At 37.0% G+C, this 27,065-nt stretch overlaps 1 protein-coding gene across 6 annotated transcripts in view; it reads left to right on the top strand.

Moving 5' to 3' along the window:
• The window catches only part of PHF14 (PHD finger protein 14), a 168,300-nt gene that overhangs the window by 76,343 nt on the left and 64,892 nt on the right, over positions 1-27,065 (top strand). The window contains exon 17 of one of the 6 annotated variants that reach the window (XM_074574763.1): positions 24,649-25,955. The exons of the other annotated variants lie outside the window; for them this stretch is intronic. Within the exon in view, the coding sequence (XP_074430864.1) occupies positions 24,649-24,661 (13 nt within the window). The 3' untranslated portion in view covers positions 24,662-25,955. Of the gene's footprint in view, positions 1-24,648; positions 25,956-27,065 lie in introns of those variants that run through there. 6 annotated transcript variants of the gene reach the window in all.

Consider the following 27,065-nt stretch of genomic DNA (forward strand, 5'->3'; position numbering starts at 1 on the left):
ACTGGTTAACTCTTAAGGAAATTTAAGCCACTTAAAGAATAGTTCATGTCTTTGGATACTGATTTTGTGTTCCATCTCTGGCTTGGTTCTTGAAGGAACTAAACTTAGAGGTAGTCTCTGTAGGAGTGACGCAAAACTGAAAATTTGGAGATATTGCCATGATTAGAAGACTTTCCATTCAATTCTGCATTACCAGAACTGGGACAGCCATGTTGGGAAACATATACAAGGCCATCTAAAGTTATTTTTCTGTAAAGCTTAGCATTGAGCCTTCATTTTGAAGAGAGCAAAGCTGGATGAAAGGTTATTCTGCCTACCTGTGCTTTCTGATCAAGTGTTCATACAGCAAAGGGTGATTTATTTATTTTTCCCTCAGGAAGAAGGTAGGATTTCTGTGAATTTCCCAGTTTTTGGTATTTAATGGCATTTTCTGTTAAAACATGGTGAAGAAGTGTAATTTTTTTAAGTGTCTAGAACAGAGGAAAAAACACATGTTTGTCTATTTTCAGTGTTATGAAAGGTCTAAAACCCTGTTGGAGTATTATTTTGATATTTGGCAAGGTTTATTAGTATTCCTCTTACCTGATGATCGGGGGGAGGAGGGGTAGAAATATGTGTGTGCACCCCCCAAATGTTTTTCTTTTGGTTATTTCCTGGATTGTTTGGTGATCTGTCAGTCAAACCTCCATGAAGTTTAACATTAGATCTTTTAACAGTTGTAGAGCAATGATTCCCAAGCTCTTGTACACCGAGCTTTAATCTGTAGAACCTTTGTGAATAGAAGTTTATGAAGTACAGTTTGGTTCAGGTGTTTAATTGTCAGAAGTTCTTAGTATTGATATTTAAAGCCTGATGATCCAAAAAGCTTGTGTACCAGTGTCATTAACTTTAGAAGTATGTAACAAGATAACCACTTGTAAATTAGTTTCATGCAGTTTTTCTACAGGGTTACTTTGTTTTCTACTAACAAGTAGTATTTTACCTTTTTTTGATCAGTGAGTTTTTAAAAATATAGTTATCCTTCTCTCTCCTTCAGTTACAACTGCTTGATCAAGTCTGTGCTGCAATCATGGATTTGAACATTATGGCTTGAAACTATATTTGGCAGTTGTCATCTGTTCCCAAAACAGCTATGTATTTTGGGATTTATATATTATTTTTCTGGTTGCCTTAGGAAATACATGCATCAGAGACCGTTGCACCTTTTTATCTTCTATACCTCCTAGGATTCGAAAGAATTTATAAAATGGAAAAATGCAATGCTGAGGATGTCCTAATTATCTTTGCTGTAAGTAATGAGTGAGTTCTTTAGATAAAGTGGTCATTGAGTGAGGTGCCTCTTCAGAAGGTTAAAATTACTTTAACGAAGCAAGATACAGGTAATGTGTAATCATGTTACCTGTGATGGCAGAGGGGAGGCTGATGATATATCAAGTTCTCTCCCAGTCTGGTTACCAGTAATAGGTTACGGCTGCAAAAATATCTATCTTGATGGGGTCAGTACCTTCTTATTTTGGTGGGCATTCTTAAGAATTTTTTCTTACAGCATCACACTTGCAGCATATAATTCAATTCAGTTGGCATTTGAATGTGTCAGATACTCCATCACTCTGGCCAAACGGCTTCAGTCACTTTCAGTGCAGCAAGGTTAACAAATCAAAGTATTTCATAGTATAGGGTGCTCAGGAAACAAATGTCAAATTCTTTATCAGTTCAGTTGTTTTGCATCGTTAAGCTGAGCCATTGTGACAGACGCCATGAAACTGAAATTTATACTTATGAAATTTGTAACCTGAGAACATTAATGTTTATGTATTAAAATCATGCGGTGGAAGACCACAGCAGGAGACAATAACCATTTAAATGCTGTGTTGCAGCATCAGTTTTGACTTGTCACAATTAGTGTCAAGTGAGCACCAGTCAGTTTTTTTTCAAGTAAATCTCTGTCGACAGAACTGTAATGTAAATTATAGACTATTTGAGTAAGAAATCTTAATATGCAAAATAGTGATTATTACTGTTACACACATATTTTTTTCTGACTGTGTTACCACTGCCCAATACTGTTACAAGTCTATGATCTGTTTTTAGTTAAGCTATGTGGGGTTTTGATAGTAGGAGGCCTGAGGTTTGCGTGTAAAACTTCATTTACACTATTTGAAACAAATTTTATCTTGGAGTAATGTGAGAGTATGTTTTACGCTACCAAAGAAACCCAGACATGAAAAGCAGTTTGAGATACAGGGAGCTTAAGGATTTTGAGTCACTCTTCGCAGCGTTGACCACGGTGATTCTGCACATGATTAAAATGGCATATAGCACAAGTTCTGATTAATAAATCAATAGAGCAAAGTTGCATGCAATTGGTTGCTCATCTGGATCTAAATTAAGAATTTTCCATATGGTATTATTACCTGAGAGGCTGTAGATAACCTACGAGGATATGGGATATTACTGTTCTTTTTAGATTAATAGTCCTATAGCCTAAGATATTTCAGAGCTACTTACTGGAAAACATACTTCTAAAAACATAAACAATAATAAATGAAAAAAAAAAGCTCTTGTCATAATGCCTCTTCAGGGTTATGATATGGTTGGTATAAAGATGGCTTTTTTTGCAGCATATGTTAAAGGATAAATTTGGTTTTATTATTGAACTTTGTTTTGATGTAGCTGAAATAATTTGCATATAGTAACATCTAAATAGGATCATAGGATCGTCTAGCTTGGAAGGGACCTTTAAGATCATCGAGTCCAACCATCAACCTAACACTGCCAAAGCCACCACTAAACCACATCCCTAAGCACCACATCTACACGTCTTCAAATACCTCCAGGGATGGCGATTCCACCATGTCCCTGGTCAGCCTATTCCAATGCTTGATAACCCTTTCAGGGAAGAAGTTTTTCCTAATATCCAATCGAAACCTCCCCTGACACAACTTGAGGCCATTTCTTCTTGTCCTATTGCTTGTTACTTGGGAGAAGAGATCGACCCCCACCCACATCATATTTTGATTTCCACTAGATTTTTCATTTTGTCTACTGTCAGTTGTCTTACTTTCGTTCCCTATTGGTGTGGCCATTGAAATTACAGATTGAATAATCTAGACTGAAGTAATTTCTTTTCTGTAGGCAAATCATAGGAATTTGCAAAATAGAATTGTATGTTTTTCATATTCATATGTAAAATAGAATTATATGTTTCTCATTTTCACAAGAAAAATGCAATTTAAGAATTTTGCCATGTTGTCTTGAATAAGGTTACAGCTAAATTTTTAAGTCTGTCTCTGACTTCATCGTGAGGAAGGCCCAGTAACTTTACTTCGGTTTTACAAGAAAGGCTGTGGAAAAGATACACAAGAAAAAATGCTTGTATTTTCTTCAGGAATTATCTAAAAGCTTTTGTCAGAGACTAATATGTGTCTGTTCCCTTTTTCATATAACTGGTTGTAACAATGCAAAGGTCAAGCATAAATTAATTTGCAGTTCTTTGATTAACTGGCTGAACTGATTATTTTTTCTTCCACTCATTTCCACCCCCTTCCGGCCTGCCGAATTGTCAATTAAACTAAGTATTGTAATGCTATTGTATTGCATGTGTACTTACTGTTGAGGAACAGGAACAATAAATCCCTCAAATTCTGACGTTGAGATCTGATGTGATGCTGTATTAGGGAAATATGCAGTAAAGTATAAGCTGACATTGGAATGTGGTATAGTAACTGACTTTTACCATTGCACATAAACAGAGTAATTATTCTAAATCATAGCATCACTTTCAGCTGGATAACCACTAAAATCACTGCACTGTGGTTTCCTGAAAATGCCACAATCCTTCAACTGCCAAATTAAGCCCAGGGAGAACAACCATCAGTAGTGCCTGCACAGTTATGTAGAGGGATGAGCCCTGAACCAAGTGAAAAGATGTTCTGGAAGAACAGTAACCTTTCCCATGATGTGCACATTTTCCATTACATTTCTGACACAAAATGCTGTGAAATGATTTAATGGTGACATTTTGTTTTGCTGACTTTCCCTTTTCTTATTAAAAAGAAACAAAAGTTAGGTTAGGAAAGTAGAGGAAGGGTGGCCAAGCATTTGAATTCTATTACAGAAATCTCTATTCTCTTTTAAAGGCAAAAACAAAGCCATGCTAAGATGTACATTATTTCTGACATTGTATTTTACTGGTTTTGGGGGAAGGGAAATGTATGTATCACCAGCATCAATACTGAGCACCTCGTCCTGTAAGGCTAGTTTACGTTGTTGCTTTGCAGTAATTGCATACCAAGTATGATAATTCAGTAAAGGGTCCTTTCTAATTAGCAATCACACAGACCTTACACATCAGCTATACAGCACAGCGCACGTAGTACACTTATTTCTGCTTGTCATTTTTGATGTATATTACTAGAAATGATTGTAGAAGGGAGCAAAGCATGAGCAGACATAGTACATTGAAAGGTCAGCACTTGTCACTTGGAAAAGGATAAATTTTTATGGAGTGAGAAAACAGAAAGCTGCTCCCCATTGATGTTGTACAGGAGCTTGTCTGCATCTAAAGTAATACATGTAAGAATGGTTGGACAGAAAAATTACTTGTCTAAAGTGTGGTTCATGCATCCTTTGGCAGCTTTCGATTTCCTGTTTCAGAACTGATGAAAAGCCTTGCTTGTTTCTAGCACAGTATACAATTTTATCTTTGAAAAACACAGCTTTTGCTTTTGTTTTCTTAAGGATGTATGAAGTTTTCTTGGCACCTCATTTATTTTATCCCTCTCCCTTCCAGTTTTAATGTGTTGGGTGACGGTTGCAGTCATTGTAAGTCATTATGTTTCCCTGAGGGGGCATCTAAATATGAATAAAATATTTTAGTTTGGAATCACTGGAAATAAACATAGAGTTTATGTTGTACAGTAACTTACTTGAGAGAAAATATATGTTGGAACATGTTTGTTGTCACATTATTTACTGGTTGGCCAAGAAGACTTGCTGGCTTTGACAAATTCAAAATAATTGTAAGTTCTGGGCAGAGAACCTCAGTTTGTTCAATTGAAATTTAAAACCAAAATCACATATGTAATTTAAATATTGGTAGCTACAAGTAAACACAGACAACTCACTCCCTATTTTGCCTGAAAGCTAATGTGTACAATTGGGACTTTGGGATTTAAGGGTAGCATGTTTCGTAGGAAAGCTGTGTGGTATCTGATAGCACCTTCAGGATTTTGAGAGCTTCAGCATCCCACCTCTGCTAAAACAGTCTTGATGAGTTGTTTGTGTTTTTGAGAGGAAGCTGAAATAGTAGTGATAGCCGAAGGTGAATACAATACTGATACTTAAAAGTTGAAGTATCACCCAGTTTTAGCTTGAGTAGATAGAAGTAAATACAAGTATAATTCAATGATAGCAGTGGGCTGATAGCTAGCTTAGTAAATTCTAAAAAATAATGTTCTAATAAAAGCTAAAATAATTTTAAAAATCATGATGGCAGTAACCTGAACGATACAATTTGTTGACATTTATTTGACCATAATACGTAAACAGTAATTTCCGAGCTGTTTCTTACAAAAGGCTATTAAAGATGAAATAGATGCAATGAAATTGTTTTGGCAGCCTTTAGCTGTTTGCTAACAATTTAATACAGCAATAAAAGTTAGCAATAGCAGCACCAAAATTGCATAGCAGAAACTTGATTATAATTTGGTAAGAAAATACTGTACGAATAAAAGTGCGCACTTCAGTGTAAACTGCAGCCAAGGTTTATCCTTGGGTTTAAAAATCTCATAAAATTGAAGACTTTTCTAAAGTGTTCTTGTTACTAAAAGTCAGAGACAAATTATGCCTGGTGCTGATGTTGCTACCTAAGGAAACAGAGGAGAGAAGTTAAATCTTCTATTCTATAAATATGCCTGTATTAAGCCTTCCCAGGCCTCGAAATGGAAGTTTCTTTGGACCTTGTGATATGGACTGCTTATTTAAGTATTTGCATTGCTCAGCAATCCAGCCAAACAAAACATAAAAGAGAATGGATGAGACTGCTGCCTGCATTTTCGCATCTAAGAGAGAGCACGCTGATTAGCACAACGAAGTGCGAGCACAGACTTGCGGTTAATGCCTGGTGAAAGGCAATTAAGATAAATAAATAAAAAAAATTAGTCTTTAAGCTCTGTCTTTATGAAATCATGAAGTCCATTGAAGTTGTGAATTTGACTGTCATTTCCTTCGTAGGGCCGTTTTTGAGGTGATGGAGTCTATACGCATTTGTGTATTGGCTGTCCTTTAACTTGTGTATAGAAACTCAGACTGCCTGACGAGGTGTGTGGAAGAATTTTCTGGAAGTGTGTTTTATTAGAAATGCTTACCAAAGTAGACATTAAGTAGGTGCAACCGAATACTTAGCTGATTTAATCAGCAAGAATCTGTGCAAGTCCAGAGCAATTTGAGAACATCAACTGTTTTTGAGACATTTGGGATCTCTAAATTGATAATATTTTTAAGGTATTTTGAGAAAAAGGTGAAAATACGGAAATGCTGCTCAAGAGGGAGCTTCTGGGAAACTGAGAAAAGAAAATGAGACAAACGAAGGGGTAAGTAGGCAGAGAGGAATGTGAGTGAGTAATGGATAGAGGAGAGATCAGCTTGCAAATTCTGTAAACCTCAAAGTAGTGAACAAGGATCTGAAATGTCACATGGAGACTAGAAGGAATCCAGTCTAGAAACTGATGTGGACGTAACTTCCTGACAGTGTATATTTTGCATTACCATTTGATGATGCAGAAATTGAGAAGGAGAAGGATGGACTTATTTGCGGACGGTACAAAATGTGACAAAAAATCAGCACTGAAAAAGAATAGTTGGTTTTTGAAGGTGTTCAGAAAGAGCAACAAACAGGATTCAGTAACAGCGTGAGAGATTGTGGCAGGGATAACCTTATTTATAAAGCTGTTTGCTTCAGTATTGAAGACCATTTTGTAATAAATCACAGGAAAAGAGAGCAACTTTTAGATTTTTCCGGCTTGATGAAGACTATTTGTTACTGCCAAACGTATGAGTCTGTGGAGGGATGTTAAGAAAAGCACTTGAGGAAAAAATACTGAAAACGTCCTTTTTTGAAAGCAAATGTAATGTCTGTTAAGATTTTAGGTTTGCAAGAGTAAAATCAATAGTGCCAGTTTTAGTAGTCCAATTGTGTGATGTGAATCAATCCAGTAATATTTAATTGAAGCTTTTCTGCGTTTTGGAGAGATTGTGCAACTACTGGTATGTAAAAAGTGGGAAAGCAGCAGTTTAGTATCTTAAAATGCAGAGCGGATGAAAAGGGAAAAAAAAAGTGTTATTTTGTTAACCAGTCTTAGTAAAAATTGTTTAAATTTACATAAAAACAGCCTATCATCTGCTGGTACCTACTGACAGTTCTTTTAATAACACTTCCTGTGAAAAAGAGATAAGAAAACCAGCAGGCTTTTAAAACTCCAGTGGTAATCTTAGTTCTTCACATTAAAGAACAATAAGTAAACTGCAGGACTTTAATTTTCTTTAATTCTGAAAGGCTTGTCTAAACCATTTCTGCTTTTATTAAAAGCAGAATCACCAAATAGTTGAGATTGTAAGAGGTCTCTAGAGCTGGTCTGGTCCCCAGCCCCCTTACTCAAAACAAGGTCAGATAGAGCGTGTCACTCAGGGCAGCGTCTGGTTGGGTTTTGAATATCTCCAAGGATGGAGTCTTCACAGCCTCAGTGGGCAGCTTTTTCTATTGTTTGTCCCTCCTGACATTAAAAAAAGATTCTTATGTTGAAAAAGAATTCCTTTATTTCAGTTTTTGCCTGTTGCCTCTTGCCCTTTCACTGGGCACCACTAAGAATTCTGGCTCTGTTTTTTCCCCCCCATCAGGTATTTATACACACTGAGAAGATTTCCGCTGAGCCTTCTCTAGACTAAATAATCCCAGCCCTCTCAGCCTCTCCTTGTACGACAGATTCTCCAGTCCCTTAACCAGCTTTGTGCTCCCTTTGCTGGACTCACTCCAGTAACTCCATTATCTTTTTTGTGCTGGGGAGCCCAGAATTGGACACAGTGCTCCAGATGCAGTTTCACCAGTGCTGAGTGGTGGGGGAAGAAGCATAATTATCCATAAAAGTAAACCATTTATAAAAAAAATAAAATTCTTTTATTGTGTGTAACAGGCAAAATTTGGTTTGTTAAGAAAAGAAACATCTTCCAGTAGATCACTATAGGGAATAGCGAGTCATTCAGGACACTACTTAAGGGTGAGAAAGTATTTCAGTTGTTTTGCTTATTAAATCCATGTCTTGGGAAAACCATGTCATAGTTTGTAGTTGTAGTTTAAAAGGTTACTTCTTTGAGCAACGTACTGGAGAACTACCAGTGCTTAATGCTAACAGTTTTCCATAGAAACGTATATCTCTTAGTGGAGGGTTCCGCTTCCAAAATTCCAACCCCTTCCTGTTCTCTCTTTGAAAAGTGCCTCTTCCAAATGCATTTTCAAATTCAGTGCATTAGAGTGTCATCCCACCTAATGATGGCTTTCTGTGGGCACCTGTCAAATTGCATTAGTAGGCATGTGTTATCTAGCCTAACAGGGAACTGAGACGGAGACACAAAAACTCCCAAACCTCAACAGTGAAGGGCTGTTTGCTAACAGAAAATAATAAAAAATGTCATAGTTGAAACTCCACGCTTTTTCTTAGCTACAAAGAAGGAGTTAGGAGTTAAAAGAGCCAGGAGAGAAAGTCTAGCGGCATTGCACTGGAGGAATAATGTCGCTTTCCTGAGGGACAGAGAATACAGGGGCAGGAGGATTCTCAGCCTCCAAGTTCTCCTTTTCATCCCCTCTGGCGGGCGGTGGGGTACCCCACAGCGTGGGCTGGTGGGTGCAGTTTTTACAGATGCTAAGAGTTAAGATTGACCCCTTTTATTCCAAACAAAAGTTGGGAATACATGAGCTGGTTTCTGTGGAGTGACAGAAGGGTACTAACTGTAAGGGTTTGTGGTTTTTTTTTTTTTTTCTGTTGGAGATCCTAGTTCCTTGAAGACTTGATCTGAACATTTTGTGTGAGTTAGCCATTAATTTCTCTGCTATACGAAAAATATCATGGCCTCTGTTTCACCTTGTAGGTAGAGTCTTATATCTGTGTATAGGCTGTTGATAAGGATGTATGTGTGTGTGTGTGCGTGTGTGTTCGGAATGGTCAACGTCAGTGATAGCAAACAGCGTTAGGCTTGTCCTATGTTCCCGTTTGCTGTCATTTCCTCCAGATTCTTCTCTGAAAGAAAATGACACCTTAAAAAAAACCCAACCAACCATCATTAGCCTGTGCTGGCCCATTTGATTACTGGGTATTTATAACAGTATATGCTTTGTATTTTGTGGGAAAGGAAACATGGGTTAAGTTTACAGTATATAATACTTGGTACCTAAATATTTTTCCTCTTTTCAGTTGGTCCTGCTTACTGTAGAAAACACATAAGATTGTAATTTTAAAATACCTGAGACTTTTATTTTGAAACTTCAGCTAATAGTCTATGTACCTAGTTCTACTTAAATATCCTACTGTCTCATTCCAATTATGAAAATACCTTAATATTTCATTCAACACTTGTTTCACCGTTCCATGAGATGCTTCAGAAAAATTCCCATGCTCCCATCATTTTTGCATTTAAATTTTATATTAAGCCATGTGTATGAGGTGATAATTAACTGTTTTAGTAACGGAGATTGATAAAATTCTGAAATTGAGCAGCATTGAGCAGTATTTTCAGTATAGATTAATCCATACGATAAATTTTTGAAGTACATTTTCTCTGACAAATATATGTAGAAATTTTTATGTGAAGCTGGTGGTTTTATAAGTTAAAGTGCTAAGGTTCAAAACGTTACTCTTGTCACCTTAAGCAAAATTTTTCAGTTGACAATGAGCTTAATGCATATATTTAACAAGTTACTTGAAGAAAAGGAAAAACTCTTTCTGGTCAAATATTGCTGCAGTTGCCTTTTTCAGTAACTTGAGTGTGTTTAATGTTCTCTGCCAGCCCCAGGAATGGGAATGTTTTTGAGTGTGTTATTTTTCATTTTGCTATTTTGTAAGATGTATGTAACATTTTCATTGTTCAAACAGACAAAAGAACTCCTCTGTCTTGGGCACCAGAGCTTTGGGAAAAACAGCGTTTCAGCTTCTGTTGGTCATCATATTTGAGGCTTTCTGTGTCTCTGTTATTGTCAACAAGGGAATTTATTTTTTTTTTTAATTCGTTAGAGAAGTCATTGCTGAATGAACTAAAAGCTAATGTTTGGTTACTTTTTTTTTTTTTCAGAAACATTTTCTTATGAAAGTTTGGTTCTTCTTTTAAAAATGTTAATTTCAGTTCATTTGTTTAAAATTCATACTATTATTTTTGCTTCTGAAGTAGCAAAAGGTAACCGCTCCATTTCCTCAGGAATCATAAATAATGTTTATTCTATACGATGATAGTATTATGAAATGCTGACTTACAGGCAGTGAAAGGAAACTTGGGGAAATGATCAAACAAAATTTCCATGACAGAAGCTTAGCAAAGGTTACTCTGCAGGTTTTTAGCTGGCATCGGTACGGATGAAAGTTAGATATGCTGGGCAGGAGTAATAATTGCAGTACTAGACACCATTTTCAGTTTCTTATTGCTTTCTTATTACTTGTAAAACTTTAATCACTTGGACTCAAAATTCTTCATATCTCTTTGGTATCTTTATTAGGTTGCATGTTTTCACACAAAATTCTTAATCTGAGATTTGGACAAGTCTTGCTCAGGCCCCTCTACTCCCCAACACATATACACGTAGGCCTTTAAGAAAAAAAGTGAGTTGAAGTCTTTGATCAGTAAATTGAATTTTGGCAAAGACCTCCGTTTCCCAAGGACAGAGAAGAAATATATCCGTGTCAATATGATGAAATCTTGAAAATTGGAAGCCTTTAAGAATATTGTGAGAGTGATAGTTTCCTCAAGAGTTGTGGTACAACAGCTTTTGCGTATTTTGTCGTCTGTGCTTTGAGGGTGCTGTGGGCCAGCTGAGCATGCTTATCCCTGCAGTTGCAGCACTAAGTTGCTACAGGATGTGCAAAGAAAAGAAACGTGGATTGAGAACAGAGCTCAATGATGGTGTCAGTGACCGGTAATTTGAAGTCTGTTTGATTCAGATGCAGAGTGGACAAGTGCTACCCTAGATGAGAAGAATAAAATGGGGCAGTGAATGTGGGCAGGTGTGCAGTTCTTCTGGGTCGTTTCAGTCATCTTTAGTCACTTGCAGAGATGCAAACAGTATGTACATAACTCAAGAATACGCAACAATTACATGTTCACTTGTGGTGAGGACTAGCATGTTGCTAGGCTAAGCGTTAGTATGAGTTTCACACCCAGTGCAAATGTCTGATGAATCTTTGCTGGTCAGGCAGTCAGTGCTAAGGTGAAGATGTTTCAGCCTCTGTTGTTCCTTGGACCAGGCGGATTTTGCTGAATCGTCATCTTCAGATTCTCAGGGCTTTTCATGTTCAGGGTTTTCTTTGTTTGTTTTTTTTTTTGTTTTTATTGAGTCACTACTGTATACCATTTCAAATCAACAGACAATGAAATTTTTCACTTTGTGTAGCAGAGTTTGGCTTTTGTACTATATTACGTCTTGTTTCCTCGGTAAAGCTAAGCCAAAGTCACGCAGATGCACTGTATGAAACAGGGCCTCGTGTTCCAGACGGACCGAACCCTAGAGCTGTGGTTGTCTGGGCAAGAAGACTGGTACTCGCAGCCAAATACAGAGATCGTGGTGGGTCTGAGGTTGGTGGGCTGGAGAAGGACCTGAGTTTGGATGGTAAATATGCAGAAACAGAATTGAGAGACAGTGGCAAGCTCGTGTGGAGAGGCAGCAAAATGCAAGCTTTTCAAGCTCCAGGACTTGAAAAAAAGAAGTTGGGCTGGTTAGAGAAAGACGCTGGAACAAGAAAACTGTGTGGATGGTAGTTGGGGAGGGGGAAATACCGAAACTGTTTAAAAAGCCAGGGAGAGGGAGTTGTGGATAGGAAGCCTACGTGGAAAGAAGAGGTTTGCTATGGTCCAGATGAGTTGGTGAAGCTGAGATGGGGAGTGGGTGACTGGAAAATGGCATCTTAGTAAATTTTCAGTTGTTTTATTGGTATAGGTGGCAGAGGGTATTTATTTGTTATGATTGTGAAATTTCTCTTTGATACTGATATGTTATTTTGAAAATAATGAAGATACATGGATAGACGACCTTGGTCATCCCCAATCCTTCCTCAAGGTGTTTTGATGGTGTTTTTTTCCCTTTCCTGGTGGTACATTTGAGCATCAGCCTGTGCAGTGTCATAGGAGAATAACTGTTCTTTAAAACAGCTTCTGTCAAAATTGCTTACAAGTTGAGAGGCAGAGCACACAAGCTAGACAAAGTAGCTAAGGTGTTTGTTCATATACATCTCTCTGTGATACACAAAAATCTCTGAGAAGTATACCAAAGAAGAAACCAGTCAATGAAGACTGATTCTGCTGAATTTTTTTGCTGATCAATCAAAATATTAGTAAAGCTTCTAACTGAACAAGACAGTATTTATTTTTAAAAAATAAACTATGAACAGCAAGCATCTTTCATCTACCTTGACCAATTAATTAAAAAAGAAATAAAATAGTTCAGGCCTCATTTGGAATAATTTAATTTTCCTCTGTTCTCCAAAAATAAGTGGGAAAGGAGAGATTTCAGAAAACAGTTAATCACAGTCAGAGATTGAAGCATTTTGCAATTTTCTTGAAGTCAAATTTTTTAACTTCTTTGTATCCGTCATTTTTACCTTTTGTATGTCCGTCAATAACATTCACGTTCTGTGTTGTTTTCTTCTTGAGAGGAAAAAAAATAGTTAAAAGGAATAGGGGAGGTACAAGGGCATTTCCGAATGACTATGACCATTAATAAGGCAAAAGGCCAAATCTATTCTCTGTAGTTCCAAAGTCATGCAGAATGACATACGGTTGTCTCTTATTTCATATTTTTCGGCCCAAATTAATGTCCCGAAGACAGAAATTTGTATAGGTGAATTGCTTGAAATGCATTTAAGTCTGTTACTAATCGCTTTTAAAAGCAGTTTAATTTCTGCCTGGACTAAATGCGGAGTGTGTTGATGTGTTGCAGAGGAAACTGTACTATGGAACAGATCTGGCTGAAAGTGCCCCACAACAGCAGTAACAAAACTTTAGGAAACTGGTAAAATCGAGAAATAACTTGATCCACCCTACACATGGCGTGGCGTAGAGTGAGGCATCAGTTCACCCTACTGGTTTGTGTTGCTTTAGGTTTGCTTCATATAGATTTTACTGCCAAGTTGTAATATAAGGAGAATATGTATTACAAATAAAATATAATTTTCCTATCTAACAAAGTTCTTGCATCTTTTGATTCAGTTGAAACAAACCACACTTCATGCTTCATCTACACTGGGTTGTTGATGTACCTGCTGGAAGCAATATTCAAGAATACACTTAGGTGGTAATGACATTGCAAAAAATCTAAGTTTTTGTCATAATGAAATAATTTTGTTGAGGGCCCTTTTTTATATTATTTGAGAAACAAGCTTAAGTAAACATGTTACAATGTACGTCATGGTATTGTTTCACTGATTTTTTTTTAGTTCTCTTGAAGATGGTTTATATAATATTTAGCACAGAATTCCACAAATAGAGCATCTTCTTAACACACTTTTATCAAACTTCTGGCATAGTCTTAAATGCTATTAGTTAACAGATTTTTGTATATCATACAACTAGTCTTTGTCATCGCTTTTAAAATTTATGTATGATACTTGAATTTTATTTGTGTGCACACAGTCAGCCATGGTGCAGAGCAACCATGTTATAACAATTGTTGTTCTAAATACTTTGTCTAAATAGATATTTTCAGAAGTGCTGTGTGATGCTTTTTGTATATAGCTTGATTATGACATGAATGTAAATGTATCTGTTGCTTATGCGTATTGGTTAACGTATATGTATATACATATACATTTTGATTAACGTCATTTGAAAAACCTAATACTAAATATTGCATGCTCCAGAACTAGTTTGAAGGAAAACTGTAATTCCCGGTTTTGTGTATTTCAGATTTATTCTATTCTTAGGCCTTTCCCACTTAGATACCTGTCATTTTCGCTTTAGAAAGTTTTAAAAAAAGAAGACTGAAAATTAATTGTGAAATTATAATGGAATATATGAAATGTTTGCCTTGTAACTTTAGCAAATATATTTTGAAACACATCCTTCCAGCCTTTCTGTACCTATCAATTAGTTTGAAAAACTTTCTGACCTTTAAAAAAACCCGTCCAGTGGTAAGATGTGTATCTTAAAATACAGGGACGTGTATGTACTATGCAAGTGAATGCATTACATTTTCTGTACTTTTGTTTTCTGACTTACTTTATATTTTGTTTGTAAACACATCTGGGAACTTTTTACTTAGGCCATTTCATGTGTAAAGTTTTTTATTGTGGAGTTATAAATATACATGAATAATACAAGTTTTCTGCTTTGTTTGGGTTTTGTTTGGGTTGTTTTTGTTGGCTAAAATCATGCTTTAGATATGCTTACTGTTATAAAACTTACCCACATAACCTTTCGTAGCTTTTGTTTGGTGAAATATTTATAGTATCTAGATTTCAGTAGAACATAAAATCGCCTTTCAATCGAAGAAAAGGGCCTTTATTGTGACAAATACATAGAATTTTAGGATGCCATCGGGGGCACAATATTCTACTATTTGTGCACAATGAGACTGATTATAAATTAGTTTTAGACACTGTTAGATATCTAGTGCTGGCGTGTGGACAGACAGGTGCTGTCTAGAAGAGGGCTGGGAAACAAATTTCTTATACCCTGTAACTGACAGAAATCCACTACTGACCCAGGCACTGGCCATCGCAGGGTTTTTTTCAACATAGCTGCTTCTCATCCTGATCACAGGAATCTGCAATACTTAAAAATAATGGCTGATGTAGGGTTTTTCTAATACCTGAAATGAAAGCTCTTAGAATATCAAGAACAAATTATCATAACTTCTTACTTGACTGTTCCCATAAAGCTGAGTCCTGAGTGTCCCCTGAGCCAGCTGCACTGTTCCTTGTAACGAAGAAGCATCTGGTAATGTCCACTCGGAACCTCCCGAGCTGCAGGTTGTGGCCGTGAGCCCATGCGATGTGGTCAGCGGTGAGTGAGAAGCGTTTGTCTGCGCTGGCTGTGTAACTGCCCCTTTGGTGGCTGCAGGTTACAGCTCGATCCCCCACCTCGTCCCTTAGCGTCCTCGTTCCCAGACTAGATAAGGGCAGCTCCCTCAGCCTCTCCTTCCAGGTTATATGCTGCAGGCCCCCTGCCATCTTGGTACCTGTTAAGTGGACTCTGTTTTCTCATCTCTGTTGAACTTGGTGCCTAAAACAGGTTATGGCATTTTAAGCACAGTGTCATTAGCTGCGAGTAGAGAGGAATTATAACCTGCCTTGGTTTGCTGGTCCTGCTTTCATTCAGTCATACAGAGTTTGACATTCATTTTAACCCTCACGTCCTTTTAGCAGGGCTGAGAACAACTCAGACAGTTGCTTCTCATTCTGTACTGATGCATGGAGTTATCCCCTCTTCATGCAAAGTTTCCTTCTACTTCTTGACGAACTCCAGGATTATTTGCTGCTCTAGTCCTCAAGTTTCACAAGCAAATTTTGGATTGGAGCTTCACTGTTCAATGTGTCAGCCACCCTTCCCAACTTCGTGTCCTTCTGAAAGTTGCAGAGGGTGAATTTTGTCTCATTATGATAATTCTTTATGAACTCTTGTTAGCCCACAAACCCACCCGTGGTACTTTGTTATTGGACACCATCTAGATTTCAAGCTATTGTCTGCTGCACTTTGAGTCCAGCTGGGTTTCAGCCCGTTCATCCAGCTTTGTGCTTAACTTGATAAGGCAAGTGCTGTACAGGACTGTTTGAAAAGCCTCATGCTGTATAGACTTTGATATGTTACCACCACAGCTCTTCCCTCTTTCACATAGCCAGTCGTTTCATCATGGTCATTTCAAATATGACCAACTCATCTGTCCTTCTTATATCTTTGCTAAGTTCTCTTGGTTACGTTCTTGTTCTTCATGTGTTTGAAAATGGATCCCAAGAGGACATGCTCCTTCATCTTTCCTGGGGCAAGGGTGAGGCTGACCAGCCTGTGATTTCCTAGGTCCTGTTTACTACCTTTTTTTAATGGACACATCTTAACTCTTTACGATGGGCTTGTCTTACCATTTTTCAGTTGTCAGGGACCTGCCTTGGTTGTCGTGATGTCTCTTAGATCTTACAAAGGAGCCCAACAGAGGTAACAAGCATCCCTTTCAGAACCATTGGATAATCTCCGTGGGTTGGAATATATGCAAACGCAGTAGACGCTGACTTGTTGCTTTCCTGCTGTTGGCTGTTCTCCTCTGTCCCGGGTCACATCGGTAGGCATGGAAGTCTGAGAGCAAGTTTTCACCGTGCAAACTGAGGCGTTGAGCACAAAGGCATCAAGTACATCAGCCCCTTCTGTGTTATCAGTTGAAATTCAACCCATATTTTTGTTGAAGTTCCTTTCACTGCTAACATTCTTGTAGTGCTACTTTTTGTTTCTCATTGAATCCATCTGGGGCTTTGCCTTCTGAATTTTACCACCATTCATTTTGTATATTTAATTCATTGAGAAGGTTCTTGCTTAACCAAACAGATCTTCTGCTGGATTTCCTCGTCTCCTATGCAATAAGATGATGTGTTTCTCTGAACTCTGAGTAAATTTTCTTTTAAAAATTATCCGTCTCTCACTTGATAACCTTTCCTTTCATGACAGCCACCTGCAGGATTCTGCCTAGCAGTTCCTTTGACAAGCCAAGGTTTCCTCTTCCAAAGCCATGATACAGCTTTTTGTAGCATTCATGATTAAGAAGTAATAAATTCTACTGTAATTTTTAAACTGCAACAGCGATAAGAGACTGTACTTCCCTTTGTTCTCTGGACACAATGTTCCAATACACAATAAAGTTTCAGTAGTGCCATTAATCTTCTCGATCTAAACTATAAATAAAACCTGATCTTAATGATTTCTGCGTTTCTCAGTCAGAGCAAGAAGTGCATCACAGATTTTGACCTGGGCTATGATATACAGCAGCTTGGTAAAGAGGTTCCACGTGATGCTATAGAGACTTGAATAGCTCACAGTAGAACAGTTACAGTTCTAAGGTTTCTAGGAGTGGGAGTTTTGGGAGGAAAAAACCCTATAAATGTCTTGAAGAAGAAATTACTTTTTTAAAAGGAGGACAAAATATGCATCTGTTAGCCCTGAATCTGTGTTTTAAACTGAGCAGACTAATATAGTTACGTGAAGCCTGTTACCTACAGCAGGACAGCTCACACTTACTATTAGACATGTGCTTGACAGAGCAGCTGAGTGGGAAACGGCAATTCCTACTTTGGCTCCTTCTGTGGAGCTCTGTTAGTCACGCATAGATTTTAACATAGTGAAGTCACAGAGGAGGTTCTAAATGCTCCACAGATATCAATAAACCATCAATAACCGATGGCTAACTTAGTAGCATAGCCTTGCGTTTTCATTAACAGCAGCATGAAAACCATGCCGTTCAGTGGCTTTGCAACTCCTTTAGACCCTGGTGGTAACTGTCGAGTGTTAAAACTTAGACATTGCAATGAAATTTAGATTTTCGTTTTGGAAGTCATTTCTCCCCTGTGTTAAAGAGCCAACCCACAAAAATTACTTCATCTACTTCTGTAAAAAAAAAAAACAAAAAACTAAAAAACCCTTTAGATTTCATCTGAAAGTTTAATGGTATGTTAGTGTATCTATGTAGTACTTAAGAAAGAGTACACTGATCTTACAGTACAGTGAGTCTCAGTACTTACAGTAAAAAGGAATTGTGTAATATATAAAATTAAACATTTTTATGGAGTTTATGCTGTTGACTTACTTTAGCGATAGATTTAGTTACACCCAGTTTATGCAAGAGATAATCTTGCTGGGAAGATACTCTTTGACTATTATCATCAAGAGGATCCGAAGCCTTTTTAGCCTGCTTTGGGATCAGACAGACAAAGTGGTTGGTGCTGAGGGTGGGATTATGGATTCTCTGTTCAAATGTTTCTACGGGCATGTCTGGGCCGTGTTCCTGCCGCTGTGGATACCTCAAGACTCTTAAAACTTTAAAGTCTATTGATTAGACATAAAAACTGAATTACAGCGGAAGTCATAGCATCTTCTGTGATACAAAAAGTTGGGAAGGCACTGAAGGGCTGACAGTTGATTTGTAGATGTGTTTTGATTGCTAATTAAGTTATCAGAGGAAAGCTCACAGTTTTCTCCTTAAGCCAGCTAGTTCCGAATTTTTTGTTTGACTTCATTCTGCCTTCATGAATTAAAAACAAGGGGGAAATAAACCCCAGTCTGTGTGAGGAAGTACGAAATGGCTTTCTTGTAAGGCAAAGTTTTACTTTTCAAATCTTATGCATACTTATGTAGGGAATCAGAAGTATCTTGAAAACGACATTTCAATTGTTTGAGAAGTACAAAGTTTTGATTTAAAAGACCAACTTTGACATAATTCAAAAGTAAAACATTCCGTCCTTAAATTGATGTGTACTTTTGTAGATAAAATAGCTTTTTAAAATTTCTTTGCTTGTATTGCCTTTCCCTTTTTCTTTAGTGGCTTTGACATTTTTGCATGTTAAATCCATCTTGTTGCGTGAAATAATTGAACATAATGTGTAACTTTGCTGTCAGGATAGATACGCATTTAATAAGACTTCCCATCTGTTCGCTTTCAAAACCAAGACAGCATACAAACTGAGAAAAACTAAGCATGTGGTAAAGGCATTACATTGGAAATGGTGCATTAAGCTGCTGAGCTCCACTGTTTCAGGTCAATTTTAGTTGTATTTTATCTTGCTGACTTTTGGCTTATTTGTACTAATGTTCCATTGATAAATTTGCCCTGCATCACAGTATGTTAAGGAAGATGACTCTTAGTCATTTAAACAGGAGAGTGAAAAGCAGTTTAGTACATTAAAATATTTTTAAATATAAAATTTTGGTTTATATTAAAATTGAAGGCTCCATTTTTTTTTTTGAATCACTATGAAAGGCTTCTTTTTGAAGCAACAGCTTTTTTCAGTCAGTAGTTAGGCCTAACATTTAGAATTTATATTCAGTTACTATTCATTCATTCATTAAACTGAGAGACGTTTCATGAAATTCTGTTTTGTAGTCTTAAAGTTGACCTGCCAGCTACATACTGCTGGCAACATCTGTTGCCGCATCCTGATTCAGCTGTAGTTTCATTATCATACCATGACAGTTACATTATTCATCAATATTCAGTTATCCACGTATCTGAAAAGGATCACTTCCGGAACGAGAGGCAAAATGACTCAAGTTGAAGAAGTGGTACTGAATTTTGGAGAAAATCTCTTTGTTAAAGAATACGCTGGTACATGTAAATCACTCGGAGTCTGAGGTGCGCATCACTGTCGGTGTTCCCCTTAATTCTGATGAAATGTAAACAAGGTGTCTGATGTTTAGCAGCGCAGTGACGCGCATGGACAGGATCCATGGGTGGTGGCCCACTCAGTTCCCCTCAAGGCTTTAACTCCCCATCTGTACCACAAATTTTTTTCCTTGCGATTCGTGCTGTCTAAACTTAACTTTAATTGTGAAGTTCCTACTTGTGTTACAGCTGTTGTAAATCAAGCTTGAATGGGAAGATATGAGTTCATAGATACCATATCCGTGTTTGTAAATCATTATGCTCATTGCATGCAGATCAGTTTTTTTTCTTTAGAACGCGTCCAAGTGCTTAAAATAAATACAGCCTGTTACAGTTTAGATTACAGGATATTGTGCAGTTGGAATTGAGAATTAGTTTATACTGTCATATGACCTTGTGTTATAACAGCTCTAACTCAGTATTTCGGTAAATAATAATACTACCAGTACTAATAATAAATTATGTTCTACAACCGGTTTTTCTAACTATGTAATGACTATGCTAGCAGTCACAAGATTCCGTTGAATTCATGGGTTGGCATTCAGTTGAGTGTATTTTCTTCTTACAGTGAGTGCGGAGATTAAACTCGAAAATGCTCTCCTCGTGTGCTCATTCAAAGTAAGAGCAGGAGGAAGGAAGAGTTTTGCTTTAAGTGGAAAGGGATAGTCACTCCTTGCACTTGCACACTGAATCAGATAGAGACAGCTGCAGAGGGGAGATATGCATTGCAAAAACCAGATCAATTGGATTCAGTCGCATCCAAATGAAATTACATCAGTCAATAACCTTCCTTTCAAGTTACTGAAATCTTCCTGGCCCACATTTCTCTTGTCAGGTTACTGAGTTTTCCCAATGATTAAAGTATCTTGAAATTGCTTCGATAACATCAAGGACCTTGTTGTGACAAGGTCTGTAAATGCAGTCTCTTAGAAGAGAAAGCTGGGTTTCATGTAGAGTATTGAGTGTATTGACTGAAATTTTTTTCATGGGTTCTCAGAAGCTTGTATTCACAAAGACAGCCCAGAATGAAGGAAAATGACACTTTTATTACCAATTGAAACCATTTCATGGATGCGATACCAATATTTTATTTAATCTTTTGTACAGGATATGTTGTTTCTTCTAGGCTTTGAATAGTCTGAAAATGCGTTCTTGTTTTGAAGTGGGCATAGTAGTGCTTGGAGAACAGAGTTCGGTAAATCAGGACTATTGTTAGTCTTATTTGTTTACCTCAGTCAACATGTTTGTTGCAGTGACCACCTCTAAATGTCGCTATTTATGCTCCAGTGTGCCAGTTATTAAGATGAAGCAGAGCTTTTCTGTTCCAGTGGTACTTCAGGTTCTGTGATGTTTTTTCCTGCAGGTAACTTTTTTTTACAGGCTAAATGGTGTGTACATTAGCAAATAGAAATCTGTAACCATTCAGGAACCATTTATTTATAACTTGACTGATACCGAGAAGAATTGAAGTAATTAATAGTGTCCAGAAGACACATTGCTCATCATTGTTTTGGAGGTCTGTTGTGGTTGGTTTTTTCCCCCACGAAAGAGCTCTGTAGCTCTCAGTACTTAATGTTGCTGTGGGTACACACTAATTCCTGGGATCAAGAGGTGTACCTTGAGTGGCCTGAATTTTAAAAATGCATATTACTTATATCACCTTCAGATGGTTTGGTGTTTACTGCAGATACGGTTCCTTGCCTCCTAAAATTGGTCTTTGTCAGCACTTCCTATATAATTAAATAGCTCTATTTTCCCTCTCTTTCATTACCATCTTACCTCATTAAAGTTGTTCCCAAATACCTCTTCAGGCATGACAGACTTACTTGGTGGGAGAGTCCTCATGTTTCGGAATTGGTAAGGTATGCTGAAGCAGCTTCCTACCTTCAGGCCTTGAAAGATAAACTGAGCTTACGTTGTGGTTGCAAATGTATTTTACCTGTGCCCAGCTAGCAACCAAAAATATTATTCTCACAACAGGGTTTTATCCTGATGAAAGTAGGTATTACAGTGGCTAAAAAAGAACAAGGATCAAAACTACTAACGTACGCGTTACATTTGTCTGCAATTTGCACTTTTCAGTAACCATTACGCAAATGAAGAGAGCCTTTAGAAATTCCAGGAGAAAGTATTGAAGTAATTTGTGCGGTTTCTTGTGCTGTAAATTCCTTTGAAAAGGAAATTATTGTACATATTCATAGACCCCTCCCCATTACCTAAAGTTCACTTAATGGAGGAAGCAGGTTACAGCCCTGTGTCGTTACGGAAGAGAGTGAGAGAGGCTGGTGTGTTTCTCTCCCTTTGTACCAAAACTTGAAGGAAAGTGCTGTCACAGTTACTTTTGTCCTGGAATGAAGGAGAGCTGGGAGAGAGCAACTCTTCTAAAGGACCGAATATGCAGTTGAGAACCTCCGTGTTGAAAGCATCTGTTACGGCATTACCTGTGATGCTTTTTTCTGTCTGATGTTTGTTCCATCTGCTGGTGAGAAAGGAAAGCTCTTCAGTTTTGCTCGCTGTCCTTGTTTCAGATTTTTGTGTTCAGTAAATCTTTTTCCCAGCTAAGGCTGAAAATGCAAGTTCAGATGTTGCAGGCAGCTCTGGTTACGGCAGTCAGTAGAAATTCGAGTGGATGTATTGGAATGGGAGCAGTTCTTTGGATGAGGCAGGGTTGGGAAATGGTATGTAGGGGTGGGAGAAAAGCCAAAGCAGAGAACAGAATAGGAGAAATGTCACCGATGTGGGAGGTCCCAGAAGTTTTTAGTAAGTAGTTCTCCAAAATCAGCAGTCACTTACCAGATGAGTTTGTGGGTTACAAGCTTAAAAAAAGCTATTGTATTTATCCATTTATATTCCTTTGTCTTTTACAAATCTGTTGCTGGTTAGAACTATGTTTAAACTAAGTCAGTAGTAATTCCTTAAGTAAGACTTTGGAGGTGAGGGGGATGAAGATAACCCTAAATCATGTAAAATAAATTATGTCAATTCAAATTTTAAAAATAGTAGAAATGGAAAAATTCCCTTTAAATGTCCCGTATCAGTAAATATTATAATATTTTTTTACATTTCTTAATACATTGTTATCAATAAAAATGCAATACAAAGAAGTATTATAGGAATCACTAGTGCAGGTATAGGTTACTTACACTTCCTGCTTGATGCCTGTTTTCTGACATCCTTACCTAAAGCACTAGACAAATTTGGATCTTGGCTTCGGTCTACAGTTACAAGTTTCCTCTGTGAGCCTTGTTTGTCTTTTATTACTTTGATTTGTGAGCTTATTGTTAAAATTTAACCTCTTATTTTATTAGTTCAACTGTGAAGTTTGTTTCATATACAAAAGCATATCTTTACCTAAGTGTAATTTGACTATGAAAATAATTCATAAATACAAATTTATTTATATGTAAGTACAATTGTAAGTACATATACATGAGAACATATACAAACATATATACGTGTGTATATATGTATACATGCTCATTTTGAAAAACAGAAATAAAAAATTGCATTAAAGCATGGATCGCTGTATTCAGGTCCACACCTTCCTATCCCAGACAGGGCAGAGCCCGTCACATTCTGATGACCTGGCTCTGATGGATGGTACGGTTACAGCTACTCATCCGGTGTTGCTGGGAGGATAGACGTGGCACAAAGACCTGGAGCTTATCTCAAATTGCTCGCTAATTCTACTCCTCGTGTTTCTGCGCTTGAATGTGCACCCATGCCAACCTCACCCACTCTGAGCTGATCAGAACAAAACCAGTTGCACTCACTAAGGGAAGGGGATTGTAATGAGATGATTGTTAAAAGTATTGCTATTTTTCAGCTCAGCTTTTCTTCAGTTTTCTTAAAAAGTTAAAAGTTGGACTGCAGTATTGCAGGTCAGGACACCTGATTTAAAATCCGAATGGTGTCATGAGTAAGAGATGAAGTGAGAAATTAAATGGATTTACGTGTTCTACTTCCTTGCTGTCCCTCTAATGCTTAGTCTCAAAGTCCTTACACTCAAAATTAAAATTAGTTTGCAAAGAACTGTTGTTGGAACATGCGGCAACACTATTGCTCCTGTTCATCAGATTGTTATTTTTTTATTTTATGAAAGTATGACAGCAATTTAGAATTCCTTTTTATTTACAATTCCACTTTAATACATTTCAAAGTAGAAGACAAAAAAATATAATGCAGTGGAGACTTCATATAGGTCTTTTCTTTGAAAACTGATGTGTATTTGATATGTCAGCACAGCTTAAAGACAAAGTGGTGTTTTTTTCTACTTAAAATCTCACCATGCTATCGGTTACATTAATTTGCTGTATTGCAAGTAGTTTTAAAGAGTTTAAACGTAGAGAATCAGTGCTTTAAAATTGTATTTATTTCTTTTTAAAAAAAGCATCCTTGAAAAGTACATATGTACAGGTAGGGGAAAAAGGCTGTGAAGACTTGAATTACTGCCTCGCAGACATTGTTTCAAAAGTGACTAAAGCTTTCCATGTACTGAATTTTTACATTGCATTATGAAAGAAACCCTCCTTTACTTAATGCTTCCTAAATCCTAAGACTTACTTTCTTTCAAATGCTGTTCTATAAAACAAGCATTTTTTTAAGGTTATAACACAGTACCCATGTTGTTTGTGCTTGTCATGTAGTCAATCCCATAGCTGCATTTGTGTGGGTTTCAAATCTGAGGAAAATGCTAGTTTCACAGTCAAGCCTACTTGTATTAAATTTTTGCTTGTATGATTTTAAAAAAAAAAAAAAAAAAAAAAGAAAAAGAAAAAAGAAAATCTCCTCTGTCTTATGGTGGACTGCCTTTGTTCTTTGAGCTGTATTGAGAAAAAGTTAAAAGGATGCTATACTCAACTCAGTTTAATGTTTTGACACCGAGAGACTCGTGGAAGTTTGATATGAGTGTCTTAATCTATTTGGATCTGAGCATACGCATTGCTTGAATTTAGTGTGATGTTAAAATGTTTCATAAGACAGAGCAGAGCTGCTATGATCTTTCAATGTTAATATTCTTTTCTTATCACTTTACTGTGTAGATACCCTTCATGAGACACAACTCTGCCACAACTCATCCTCGGAGGCAATCGTGGAAGCCTTTTATAATATGATTTTTAAGTGTGGATAAAGCTCTCAATAGAGTACCTAAAGTAAAGGAGAAGCAGCTACCTTGTCTCTACTATAAGCTTATTATGACAAAAAGTTGAGTTTGCTTGTCAGGCTTGGATAGAATGTAATTGATTGGTTTGTTATTTGGACTGACAAGGTAGTTAATTTGCCTGCATTTTTTTGCACTAATCAGGAACATTTCGTATGTGCATTGTTGAAAAATCCCGGATAAATGTCTTGTCAGAATTGTCTTATTAAGTAATGTCTTTTTCCCCTGTGCTTCGTTGGCAAATGATGTTATACAATGCTTGGATTCACTGAAGAGTGACAGAAGCCTGTGGGACTTAAATATTGTGCGTTCCTCTATGGTGATACCGAATGAAATAAGCAACGGTTTGCCATCCGCCTGCCGCTCTACTTATATGCAGTTTAATAAGAATATTTCTATATAGAACACCGTGTTGTACATAGACCTTACTGTAAAAAGGATTGTTTCCTAAAAAAAAAAAAAAAAAATGTTCCGTGATAATGAGACCTGTAAAACACTTGAGACTTACTATTCTGAAGGAATAGATTTGCCACGGAAAAATTGATTTTATGCTTATTAGTATGAACTAATTGTTTCTGACTTCAGACGCCCAAGTGAATAGAATTATACCTATATTGCTTTCTGAAAAATTTAAAAAAAAAAAAGAAAAGTTTGAGTATATGCAGACATTTGTTTTATTTGGCTTACTTCTCTGGCAGTGTCCAGGACGAGCTTATCTCCTCACAATACAAATATGAAAGTGCTATGTAATTTGGGGAAGGAATGAAGAAGTGATCACACAGCGTGACAGCTGAGATCTTCGTCTTCGTCCCTATATATCCTGGTAGATGCAGACATAGTATTTTGATCTACAAATGGTACCGATCCAGTTCTTAAATCTACAGTAGCAGTGTGTTGGCATCTTCATCGTTTCATCTTGAACTTGCTCGGAAAAATTCTGCTCAAATGCAATCACACTTGTAACATTATGACATATAATATTTGAATTTCTTGAGATATGGTGGTTTTTGTCATCTATCAAGGCACATTTCCATTTGAAAATATTTTTTAAACTTAAGAAAGAAATTAAATGCTGTAATAAGTAATAGGAGAAATATACAAATTTGTGTATACTTATCTACAAGTCATATCTTACCAGGGCATTTCATGTTTGGATATTATATTAAATAAAATTAACCTGATGTCTAACACGTCGTTTTGTTTTAAAAAGGGGGTGGGTTGATAATCAGAGTAAGATTTTTGTCTGAACAATCAGAAATGCTTACCGTTTTGTATTGGCAAGCACACAAAGTCACCTTAAAAATAAAGAAATTTGCACTGGGAAATAGGTGTTAATGCATGAAGTTGATCTTTAAGAATCCATGAATCCATTTTAGGAAGAAAAGACCAAGTTTAGTGACCACTTGTCCAGAATTCTGGAAGTGAAAATTTATGTCCAAACTCTGTGCTGACGAAGGGGAAAGAAAAGGTGTTTGCCCATATGTCATGCTGAGTTTACGGGGGGGAAAAAAAGAAAGTAATGTTTACTGTGATTTATGCTCAGTTATTAAACTAACACAGTCTAGGTATTGTGAGTAGGAGAGAATGATAAGTGTAGCATATCTTGGCTTTAGTAAGACTTTTAAAATCCTTTTCTATGTGACATTCTGCTAAATAAGCTACAGAAATATTCTGTTCATTAAGCTGCAATAAAATCTGTAGCTGATTAGAAGAGTAGAGGAGTTCCTGTGGACTCACTGCCAAATTGGAATAGTACCCACTCAGTGGGTTCCACTCAGGACTCCCCTGGATCAGTTCGGTATTATTATATTTTTGTTAATTTTTGCTTTAGTGTATTAGGTGCTGGAATAAAGTGTTTGGTTACATTTGCAGGTGATACCAGTGTAATGTGAGGGTCTAGTGTTGGAATTAAAAATGAAATTTTAAAAAAGCATCCAGAAAGTGCGTGCAGCGTGGAAAAGAAAAAGGCAAATCACTGTTTAGTGTGTCATTATGATAGTAAGTAGTTAGGAGATACGTCTTCAAAAAAGAAGGTGTGGGGGACTCTGGATCACAAACTTACCATGAATCAAACTGATTGTACCTGAGATGTACAAAGAGAGGTGGTACATTTAACACATGAAAGTACTCCTCCTGAATATTCAGAAGGCCAGTATTTCACCCTTGGAAAAGTCTCAGCTAGCATATTCTGTGCACTTTGGCAAGAATTGCGTAGAGAAAGTCCAAAGCAAATGGAATTGAATGATAAGAAGACTACAGGAGACATAAATGAATAAAAAAGCCTAAAATAGTTGGATT

The sequence above is a fragment of the Larus michahellis genome, chromosome 2 (genome assembly GCF_964199755.1).
Source record: "Larus michahellis chromosome 2, bLarMic1.1, whole genome shotgun sequence".
In the NCBI taxonomy this organism is placed as follows: Eukaryota; Metazoa; Chordata; class Aves; order Charadriiformes; family Laridae; genus Larus; species Larus michahellis.